Source organism: Erinaceus europaeus, chromosome 7, assembly GCF_950295315.1.
Source record: "Erinaceus europaeus chromosome 7, mEriEur2.1, whole genome shotgun sequence".
NCBI lineage: Eukaryota > Metazoa > Chordata > Mammalia > Eulipotyphla > Erinaceidae > Erinaceus > Erinaceus europaeus.
The window spans coordinates 56554100-56565787 of NC_080168.1; the positions used below are offsets into that span (position 1 = coordinate 56554100).

General features: G+C 44.0%; 1 protein-coding gene across 27 annotated transcripts in view; it reads left to right on the forward strand.

Annotated features, from left to right (window-relative positions):
- The first annotated feature begins 6488 nt into the window (after positions 1-6488).
- PLEKHA5 (pleckstrin homology domain containing A5) overlaps positions 6489-11688 on the forward strand; it is a 297283-nt gene continuing 292083 nt past the window's right edge. For 2 of the 27 annotated variants that reach the window (XM_060194437.1, XM_060194441.1), the window contains exons 1-3: positions 6832-7289; positions 7429-7508; positions 10541-10598. In XM_060194437.1, the coding sequence (XP_060050420.1) occupies positions 7198-7289; positions 7429-7508; positions 10541-10598 (230 nt within the window). In that variant the 5' untranslated portion in view covers positions 6832-7197. Of the gene's footprint in view, positions 7290-7428; positions 7509-10540; positions 10599-11688 lie in introns of all 27 variants that reach the window. The other 25 variants (XM_060194442.1, XM_060194438.1, XM_060194454.1 and 22 more) reach the window with 21 other exon arrangements.

Genomic DNA, 11688 nt, shown 5'->3' on the forward strand with positions numbered 1-11688 from the left:
GCAATATATTTAATGGCAGTTAATATAATTTATTAATCGACTTGTTTGGGGAAGGTGATTTCAAAGTTTTTCCAGTGTTCATATTTGTTTGCATGTTGGAGCCATTCACTCAGATAGAAGCACAAGTACTTGACTAGGATGCAGGGTAGCATAAGGATTATGTCAAAAGTCTTGAAAGAAAGACAGACAGAAAGAAGAAAGAAAGCAAGAAAGAGAGGAAGAAAGGAAGAAAGACATGAGGGTAGTGTAACTATCTGCAGGAAAAGTGACTTGTGTTGGAATGTTGTGTTTGGTATGTGCTTGAAGGAACAACTCTAGAAAGGAAATTGACCTACAGTCTAGAATTCAGGTGAAAGGTCTGGATTAGAAACATAGATACAGGATTTATTACCATATTAGGAAGTAGTTCTCAAACATTTAGTGTACATCAGATTCACCAAAGTGCTTTCCTCTGTTTAATCCTCAGAGGTTCTGAATGAAAGGATATGGGAGGAGCCTGGGGAATCCAAATTTGCTTGTTTGCTTGTTTGTTTGTTTATGAGAGAGACCAGAATACTTTTCCTACATATGTAGTGCTAGAGATCAAATCCTGGGCCTCAGGTATGCGAGTTCTGTTGTCTGTCAGTGTGCTTGAAGTAAGTGTCCTTCACTGAGATAGTTTATATGCAGGTGTAGGAGAACTACAAAGAGGTGATGTCATGAAACCACAAAGATGGTAAGTTTTGAGGAGCTGAAATTTTTGTTATGTGCCAAAGAAAGCTTGGGGTGTGCAAGTAACTCACTGGTAGAGGAAACTGGGACCTGGAAGAGTAGGTGTGGTGATGTGACAGCAGACAGGACTCCCAGGAGTAGGAGAGGGTTGAGGGTCAAAGGGGAGAATTCAGTGAATGAAGCTTGACCAGGAAGGAATACAGTATTTTGGACAGAGTTCAAAATCGCATGTCTTCATGGCTGTACCATTGTCCCTCTGTCTCAGTGGTTTAAACTCATAGATTTTGGGCAATCTCAGATGAAACAATGCAACACTTACAGGGAGCCAGGACCTCAAACCAGGATCCTTATGCCGGTCCCTGTGCTTTGGGCCACATGTGCACTTAACCCACTGTGCTACCGCCCAGCCCCCAGTACAGGCATCTTGCTGTGTTTGTGCAGTGACAAAATACCTGTAACTTCAGCCAGTAGAGTGCTCATCTCATAAAAGCAGTAGACTAGAGAGAAAGAAGAGTCATGCTTTTTATAGGTGAGGACCCAGAAGTCTGCATGGGGAAGGGAGGTTAGATGTTTTGCTCAAAGTCTGAGACAAATCAATACCAAATCCAAGTATAAAATCTGTTGGATTATTTACTGAACATTTTCCCATCTACCTACCCTCATCCCTGCATTGTGTTTCTTAATTATCTTGCGTTAGCATTTGGTCTTTCTCTTTTATGGCAGTGAGAATTAAATGATTGGGGCTTTGTCAATGGTAGTAAAGAAAGTAGTGCTTAATTTTATTAAGTCCAGGTTGTAAGCTCCTTGAAGGCTTTTTTGAACTCTCTCTTTCCTCTTCCTCTCCATGCCTCCAGGAGCTGTAAACTTGGTCTAGAATCCCAGCTGTAGCTGGGAGAACAGCCAGTAGCCCTGCAACTTGTACTCTTACATATTTCTTTCAATTATCCCTGTTCATAAGTGAAGAGCTCTCCAAACGTCAACATTGAAAGACTGCAGTTTGAGATAGGCCTGGAGTGGCTTACAGGACACCACTGGAAGACAACTGTTATTGAAGATTTATTTCTAGGGCAAGGAGAGAGGTAGTACTTCACACATTACACTTAAGCATTGGCATCTCTATTTCCCATTCTAAGCTGTCCAGAGTAGGCCTGGCATTTTAGTTTCTGTCATCCAGAGACTGGCTGGTATGCATTAGGAACCCTGCCTGTGCTTGTTGAAATAATTTTATCTGTAACTTTCCTATCAGCTTGTTTCTTAAGAAAAAAAAAAAAAAGGGAGTCGGGCTGTAGCACAGCGGGTTAAGCGCAGGTGGCGCAAAGCACAAGGACCGGCATAAGGATCCCGGTTCGAGCCCCGGCTCCCCACTTGCAAGGGAGTTGCTTCACAGGCGGTGAAGCAGGTCTGCAGGTGTCTATCTTTCTCTCCTCCTCTCTGTCTTCCCCTCCTCTCTCCATTTCTCTCTGTCCTATCCAACAATGACAACAACAATAATAACTACAACAATAAAACAACAAGGGCAACAAAAGGGAATAAATAAATAAAATAAATATTTTTTTAAAAAGCCTGAAAATGGACTTCCAAACATCATTTTCCTCTCTATATTAGATTTTCAGTCTCTTATCTTTTCTGCCCCTGGCTCCCTAACTTCAGGGGAGTCGCTTTACAAGCGATGAAGCGGGTCTGCAGGTGTCTTTCTCTCCTCCTCTCCATTTCTTTCTGTCCTATCTAACAACAACAATAATAACTACAACAATAAAAAAAAAACAAGGGCAACAAAAAGGAGTAAACAAATATTAAAAAAAAAGTTAAACTGTTCGTTTTTTGAGCTAATCATAGACAAAAGAAGTTATCACATACATATTTGGAAAGCCATCCAAATCAAATTCACAAAACTTTATTGGTGAATTTTAATAAAAAGTAATATGTATGAATAAGAGATATTTCTTGATAGTAAAAATATTGTTTCTTTTTTTTTAAATTTTTTATTTAAGAAAGGATTAACAAAACCATAAGGTAGGAGGGGTACAACTCCACACAATTCCCACCACCCAATCTCCTTAACCCACCCCCTCCCATGATAGCTTTCCCATTCTCTAACCCTCTGGGAGCATGGACCCAGGGTCATTGAGGGTTGCAGAAGGTAGAAGGTCTGGCTTCTGTAATTGCTTCCCCGCTGAACATGGGCGCTGACTGGTCAGTCCATACTCCCAGTCTGCCTCTCTCTTTCCCTAGTAAGGTGTATCTCTGGGGAAGCTGAGCTCCAGGACACATTGGTGGGGTCTTCAATCCAGGGAAGCCTGGCCAGCATCCTGGTGGCATCTGGAACCTGGTGATTGAAAAGAGAGTTAACATACGAAGCCAAACAAATTGTTGAGCAATCATGGATCCCAAGCTTGGAATAGTGGAGAGGAAGTGTTAGGGAGGTACTCACTGCAAACTCTAGTGTACTTCTGCTTTCAGGTATATATTTTGCAGTAGTTTATAGATACGTGTGAACATAAGCTCTCTCTCACAGAAACTGGTGTATATCTAGGTTATGGGACTATGTTAGAAGGTGAACCACCTGAGATGAAATTAGAGTGTACTATAAAAGGAAAGGTCTCACCCGAGTAATGAAGCTGAAGGGTTGTCATTCCACACGTGAAGTCTCTGGACACAGTCTGAGGTGAAGCATGTTGAGGTGGCAATCGTTGCGTTGGTTAGGTTGTGATCGGTGGATGCAATATTATTTGGTTTGGATTGGGAGACGCATACGGGAAAGTGGGCCCTGTCCAAGGGTTCCAGGACTGGGGGAAGTAGGGGCTCTATAGTGGAGATGTGAGGTTCCTGCTGTCTTAGGGTTCAAAAAGACAATCGATAGTTAATGTTATCATCACATTATTTGGTAATTGGGTCAACCTTGAAAAGTCCTTTTGTTATGGTTTGCTGTACACTATCCAGTATCTTGTATATAGCTGTGCTATTGGATGCTTCTTAATCTACTTGGTCTAGGTTTTTGAGAGAGTCCGCATATCAAATACACAGCCTATATATTAAAAAGATTCAGTTTGTGTTTTGAGAAACTTTGAGACGTACAACTGATTTTCCCCCTCTCATATTAATTAACTACTTTATATGTCTACATTTATATGTAGATTTATATGTCTACATTTTGCTAGGAGTGTACATAAACACCATTCCCACCACCAAAAGACTGTGACCCATCCCTCCCACCCCCCACTGTCCCAGGAAGCTGCAAATATTGTTTCTTTCTCATCCTCTCTCTAGTCTTTTGCTCTACTTTTTAGAGCTTGCACTTTTTCATTCCCTTTAAAAGGGGAAAAAATGATCTGCTGTTTTCTAAAATGTCACCGTATTCTTTTTTCTTTCACATATTTTAAGAAACTTTCCTTTGAGTTTTCTTGTTACTTTATGCATTTTTTTACGTTGTTGTTGTTATATTTGAACTGGAAGCTTTTCAGAGCAAGGATTAGAGAGAGTGATATTTTAGTGCACTGTACTTTTAAAGGTCCTTGTACTCAAGGAAGTTACAATAGTATCATAAAATAATATTCATTAAAAAGTTAGATCATGACATAAGAAATTTATAGTTGCATAGGATAGACATGGAAAAAGTGCAGTTAGAAGAAATGTTTAGATTCAGATTTCAGTGTGAGTCAGTTACAGAAGAGGAGTCTGTTATGGGGAAGTAAGTATTGAGAGGTGGAAGCTTTGGGAGGAAGATGAAATTCACCAATCATTTGAGTGCTGATTCAAGGTTGCAGAGGAGTTAATGATAGGAGGTAGGATTCTGAGCTTCCATCAGTGGAGAGAAATATGTACTCACAAATAGTAGGTACAGCAGACCAGGATAAACCAGTCGACTTATAGAGAAAGGGCATTCGCAAAAGCCTTCAAGAAAATGCAGTTTTATTTATTAAGGGTGAAAATAATGCAGAATGCCTGACATACTAATATATGAAGTTGCTTATGTTGACTCCTGAAAGCCACAAAGGTTATTATTTCTCCCAAATCAGAAGCATCCCTCATTCTAAATCCATGTTGCTGGATTTTTATTTGCAGTTTTTCCTAAATTTTGGAACATACTGTAGAACTGCAATTAAACTTTCAGATTTCTAGTTATGTTCTGTAAATACACTATCTTAAATACCATTAGATGCCAAAGGCCTTGTACTTGTGAACCTTGTCAAAAATACATAGTTAAAAGGAATCCCCCTACAACAAACATACGGTCAGCTTAAAGTATTCTCAACAGCCTGTAGTCAAAAGTTAAGTACTGTAGCTGGACCAATAGGTACTAGATTTCTCAAGTTACTAGTATATGAAAATGTTTGCATTAGATTTGAAAATTCATACTGATAGCCCCGTAAGTCATAACTCTTGATTTTCTTAAATTCCATGACAACTGAAGATAATGTGCAACACTTCTTGCTAGTTATTCACTGATTAAAATAATAATAATAAAGCCCCCCCTGACTATACAGGAGATAAGAGTCAAGAAATGATAAGTAGGGAAATGAAAGAAGAGACTGCAAAGAAATCCAAAAGAGGAAACATTAAAGTGATGTTATTTTTCCCCCCTGTGTATGCAGATGGACAAGAAAATTATAGCAGTAATTGCAGACTCCTTTTCACCAAAGACAGAAAGGCCTTGGGGAATTAGAGTATGAAAGGAAAAACTCCAATGAAACTGCATTCTCATCCAGGCCCTACTTTGATTATGGCCTTAGCCAAGGTCATTAGCCCTTTGTGTGCCTTACTTCCCTTATATGTTGAAAAAAGATGATTTTTGTCTTTGAGTTACTAGGAAGAGGAATGAGATATTTCAGAGGCACCCCAAACTGGTCCGAATAAAGGTGCTATAGGAATACCAAGTAGCACTTTTATTTATTTGTTTTTTTAATATTTACTTATTTCCGTCTAGGTGCCCTTTTTATTTGTTGGAGTTATTGTTGTTGTTATTGATGTTGTCGTTGGATAGGACAGAGAGAAATGAAGAGAGAGGAAGACAGAGGAGAAAGAAAGAGACACCTGCAGACCTGCTTCACATCCTGTGAAGGGATTCTCCTCCTGTGAAGCGATTCCCCTGCAGGTGAGGAGCTGGGGGCTCGAACCAGGATTCTCACGCCTGTCCTTGCGCTTCGTGCCACATGGCACTTAACCTGCTGCGCTACAGCCGGACTCCCGTACTTTTATTCTTGAACTGTTGTATCCTGTTGGAATGAGTCATCTTGCTGCAAAGAAGCATCAGCAATTCCAAGTGCAGCTGAGGACCAGAAACAAAGAGATGGGTACTCCTAGGGGATGTTTTAGGGAGATGCCAGTTGCAGTGAACTCTACAACCTTTTGTTCAAAGAAGAGAGTGGGGTAGGGGTGGGGGCAAGCCTTTACAAGTAAAAATATACAATAGTTATGTAGTTTCTCAAATAGACTACTGAAATACTAGGGTCCATTCGAATCCAGACTTTGCCACTTAAGACCATATATGACCTTGGGCATGTCACTCAATTTTTCCAAATTGAATTTCCCCCATCTGTAAAGTGGGTATTATAATACTATCTATAGTGTTGTTGTGGGGATTGAAAAATGCTGATCTCTGCAAGAACTCTGTAAAACGATTTACTTATTGTCATTTATTGGGGGTGGGAAAAGGAGAAGTCCAGATAGATAACTTTTTTAAACAAACAAGCAAGAGAGAAAGGCAAGTTTTTTTTTATTTTTTTATTTTACAAAACAGCATAGGATTTCTGGGGCCTAAAACGAGGAAAACTTGTTTTGTCAAGTCTAAAGCCACTCACATTTCTTGGGTCGAGGTATTTAGTCAAACCAGAGAGCTGGCACAGCACCACACCAACAGGAAAAGCCTTGCGTATGCTTTCAGTCAGAAACAGATTTTCTATTTTTAAGAGATATAGATATTTCGTTGGGGGGGTGGTGTCTCTTGGCTATTCATCCAATCGCTCTTGAAAAAAAAAAGAAAGAAAAAATAGTCAAGCTCAGTTGCTGTTTCTGTTGTCTGATCTGAAAGAGCAGTCGGGCGCGTGGATCAAGCTCCGCCAGGCTCTCGGGGCTGGAAAGCCTTGGGGCGAAGCCCTAGGGGCAGGACGTGGGGTTCTTATTATTTATTTTGTTCTAATCGCTCCCGGAACCTGGGACCTCGCGGGAGGGGTACGGGGAGGGGTCTGGCCGGGAGGGGGGGGCTGGCACGGCCCGCCCTTCTCCGGAGCGCGCAGCGGGGCGGCCGGCGGGCCGGTGGCCGAGGCGCAGGGGCGGTGGCGCGGGCGCGACCCAGCCGGGGCGGCGGGGCGGGCGGCGCCCGAGGGGCAGGGCGCGCGCGGGGGCGCGCCAGGCCGGGGAGGCGCGCTCCGGCCGCGCTCGTTCTGCGCGCCCCGCGCTCCCTCGGCTCGCTCGCTCCCTCCTCCCGCGGCGGCCGCGGCGGCAGCAGGAGAAGGCGGCGGCGGCGGCAGCGGCGGCTGGGGAGCAGACATGGCGGCGGATCTGAACCTGGAGTGGATCTGCTCGCTGCCGCGCTCCTGGACGTACGGGATCACCCGGGGCGGCCGGGTCTTCTTCATCAAGTAAAGAGCCGGGGACGGCGCGGGGACCCGGGAGGGGGGACGGAGCCCGGCTGGCTCCCCAGTCGGCGCAGCTCCAACCCCGCGGCTCCTCCCGCGCCCCCGCTCAAGCTCCGGCTCTGCCCCTTCTCTCCCCCTGCAGCGAGGAGGCGAAGAGCACCACCTGGCTGCACCCCGTCACCGGCGAGGCCGTGGTCACCGGGCACCGGCGCCAGAGCACAGGTAACGCGGCGCCCGGTTGGGCCCCGAGGACTTGGGCTCCCAGGGGAGAGCCCTCCCGCCTGCCCGCTCAGCCTTCGGCCCCTGGCCCCGGAGAGTCGGCGAGCTGGGGCGCAGGCCGGTGCAGGTAGAGGGGTGTTGGGCCCCCCCGGGACTTCTCTCCAGTCTCCGGACGCCCCCTTTCTCCCGAGCCTTTCTTCACCCTGAGCGGACGGCGCCCTCTTCCTGCGTCCTCAAATCCTCAGCCTATTCTGGACACCCCGAGGCTCTTTGAGCCCCCCTCTCTCCCTGGAGAACTGGGATGCAGACTTTGTTACGACCGCAGCCACTCCTGAGACCCTCCCCCCCCCCCCCCGAGCACCACCAATCTCACCCCTTCAGAGCAACCTCTAGGAAGCCCTTTCTTAGCCCCCTGCCCGCAGCCCGGGACGTGGGCACGAGTCCTCCGAGAGATCGCGTCCTCATCCCCGCCTGCTCTTTGGAGGGCTGCCTCCTGCTGTGCAGCCGCCCCCTCCTCCTCCTCATCTTCTTCCACCTCTCCCACCGCTTCCTCTTAGGTGGGACTTGTGGGTAGGTGGCTGATTGAGGAGGAGGAGGAGGAGGAGAGATGGGGGGGGAGGGTTTGGTGGGTGCTAGATCCTCCTGGAAACGCTAGGCGCTCTCCCTGCTGCTTCTAGGGAGCGAATGCAGCAGCAGAAGCTGAGCAGCGGCATTCAAAGTTCCGGGCAGCGGCGGCAGCAGCGCGCAGGGTGCACGGAGCCCCGAAGGCGGTGGGCGTGCAAGGGCGGCGCGGGGGCTGCTGCGCGCTCCTGGGAGCAGGGTCTACCCCCGGGGAGCCCACCTCTCCCTCGCGCCTCGGGTGGGGGGGCTTGTTTGCATGATACATCTGCGTGAAACTGGGGAAAAGTCTGAGGTTAGGTGCCGTTGCTGGTCTGGCTCTCTTAGCCATTCTTTGTTTACATTCGTGAAACTTGTTTGTCTTTGAAATGGAACATGTGTTCCTGTCCTGGCCTGGTTAGGAAGCCTGGGGTGCATACAGTTTGGGTTGGAGGCAAGGCCAGCTTTTCAAAGGGTTCTTGACGAGCTGTTCTGCAGATAGTTTCTAACTCTGAGATTTCTTCTCTTCAAGAGTCTCTTATTAAAGTTTCCCAGGGTTATCAAGCCAGCCTGTCTTTGCCATTCAGTGTTGGAGTTCAGTTCAGTGACTAATATCTCCAAAATTGCATAAAGGTGGAGGAGGAAAAGCAAAGCTGAGGCTACATTTTAAAAGGCATTTCTGACTAATACCCGTCATGTTTCTTAACTCTCTAGTGGAATCATTATACCTTTCCAGTGTCTTCTGTACATACTTGTACTTTGATGGCTTCTTGGCCTTTGTGGCTAGTAGTAACAGTTTACAAGATATGCTGATGTTGAAATTATCCAGCCTGATCATTTTGTGAAATTCATGCTTATTTTATTTATGTGTCATATGCAGTTGTGTCCTAACAACCCCACTCTTCCATTTGATAACATCCACACCACAGAAACAATCTTAATTTTATCTATGATTTCATGTCTTTTTTTTTTAGGACATTATTTTATTTTTCTGCTTGGATTACTTCGCTGTGACTCTGGCTTTGCATGCACTTCAGTGGGGTTTATTTAATTTCAGAGAGGTACTAAGATTAAACCTAAGACACTTGTCATCTGTGAGTGAAATGTAGCACATAAAGTTATGTGAGTCACCCCAGGTTTATGACTTGAAACTTCTCTGAAAGACATATATATATAGAAATACACATGCATAAGTAAGTGATGTCATATTTCTTTTCCCCTTATTAAGTACTTAGGAAGTTCTTTCTCATCAGTGCCACTTCCTAGGTGGATTGATGTATATATTGGAAAGGTACACTCTTAAATAGACACACAGGTAAGAAAAAGGCATTGCCTTTTCTGGGATAATGATTTTTATTTTTGCCATCTCTGCATGGATATCTTACCTAGGATAACAAGGCTTCCTTTTTTTGGATGCCAAGCCATATTTCATCTTCCCTCTGATCACTAAAGTGTATGACCAGTGAGCTGGGGAGATAGCATAGTGATGATGCAAAAGACCTCCACACCGGAGCCCGTGGAATTCACGGGTTGAATTCCCAGCACCACCTTAAGCTAGAGCTAAGCAGTGCTCTGGTCTCTCTCTGTATCTCTCTCATGAAACTAAATAACATATATTAAGGAAAAAACACCCTGAGCAGTGCTCAGATTAATAAAAGTAGATGAATAAAAATAGAGTATAATCATGTTAAATCTCCAATATTGTTGATGTTTTTCTGGTGGCTTTAAATTTGATTTGCCTTTCCCCCAAAATATGTCCACTATTGAGGGTTTTTTTTTTTTTTTGCCTCCAGGGTTATTGCTGGGACTCGATGCCTGCACTGTGAATCCACTGCTCCTGGAAGCTATTTTTTTCCCTTTTTCTTGCCCTTGTTTATCGTTGTTGTTGGATAGGACAGGGAGAAATCCAGATAGGAGAGGAAGACAGAGGGGCAGAGAAAGATAGACAGACATCCGCAGAATTGCTTCACCGCTTGTAAAAGGACCCCCTGCAGGTGGGGAACCAGGAGCTGGGGGCTGGAACCAGGATCCTTACATCAGTCCTTACACCTTGCATCATAACCCGCTGCGCTACCACCCAGCACCCCACTATTGAGTTTTATTACCAGGCCAACACTTTTTTGTTTGTTTGAAACCTGTTTAATAAGTGAAAACACATGCCATGTAAACAGATAATCAAGGGGCCAGGCAGGCGGTGGTGCATCTGATTAAGTACACACATTACCGTTTTGAAGGACCCAAGCTCAAACCTCTGATCCCCACCTGTAGTGGGAAAGCTTCATAAGTGATGAAGCAGGGCTGCAGGCATCTCTTTCCCTCTCTACCTCCTCTAAATTTTTCTGTCTCTATACAATAATAATAACAACAATAATTAAAATGAATCGACCTAATTTTGCTACCTAACTGAAATAATAGTAATTTTTTTTTCCTTTTTTTAGATCTGCCTACTGGCTGGGAAGAAGCATACACTTTTGAAGGTGCCAGATACTATATAAAGTGAGTTTTTAATATTCTTCTTTCCTTCCCTTGGTAATTCTGATGTTGTAGTTAATCTTCAGTTGAGTAATGTTGACTTTATCCCTTATATAGAGTTAGAATTTGAGAGAAAGGTGATACACTTGGTTTTCTTGTGTTATTTAGCTAGACACTCATTGATTAGGGAAGGAGATCATTTAGAGCCACAGTTAGATTTTAGGTGCTTCTATGGTATTTCTGGTTAAGAGAATATAATCATATTTTGTCTTTAGCTATATGGTCCTTGATTATGTATACATGGTAAGAGACAGCAAATAAACAGACAAAGTAAATAAATAAAATCCTTGAGTTGGTTGACTTTTTTCTTTTGAAAATGTGAATTCTAGTGTTGACCAGAGCTGATAATGAGTAGAAAAAGTGGTGCAAAGCTGTGACAGTCTGATGCGGAATGACAGAGCTGAAAGCAAAAATACACAGATACTGAATGTCTCCCAAACTTCCTTTGAAGTGCTTTTTGTAATTTGCTCCCATTTATTTAAGTAGGGCTAAATTTTCTGATATATTTGTGTTCAAATAAGAGACTTTCAGCAGTGCTTACAGAGATATGACTGATAAGTCCTAATCTTAAACTTGTTAATTTCTATTCAGTTAACTTGGACACAAATACAATATCTTGTAAGTTTATAGGACTTTTTTTTTATCCCCCATGTGACAAACAATTCCCCCCCCCTTTTTTTTCATTCTCTCTTTTTCTCTTCCTTTTTTTCCTTCTTTCCTTCAGTCGATTTGGGGTGGGGGTGGGGAGTACTAGAGCATCATTCTGACATGTGTTGCCAGGAATTGAACTCAGAACCTCATGCTTGAGGATTTTACCACATTATAAACTAAGCCACCTCCTAGGCAGCCTAGGTGGTATTATCTATATTTTAAATCAGAATATTTGTTTAAGAGCTTGTATTTTATTTTTATTTTTTTATTTAAGAAAGGAGACATTAACAAAACCATAGGATAAGAGGGGTACAACTCCACACAATTCCCACCACCCAGTCTCCATATCCCATCCTCTCCCTGATAGCTTTCCCATTCTCTATCCCTCTGGGAGTATGCACCC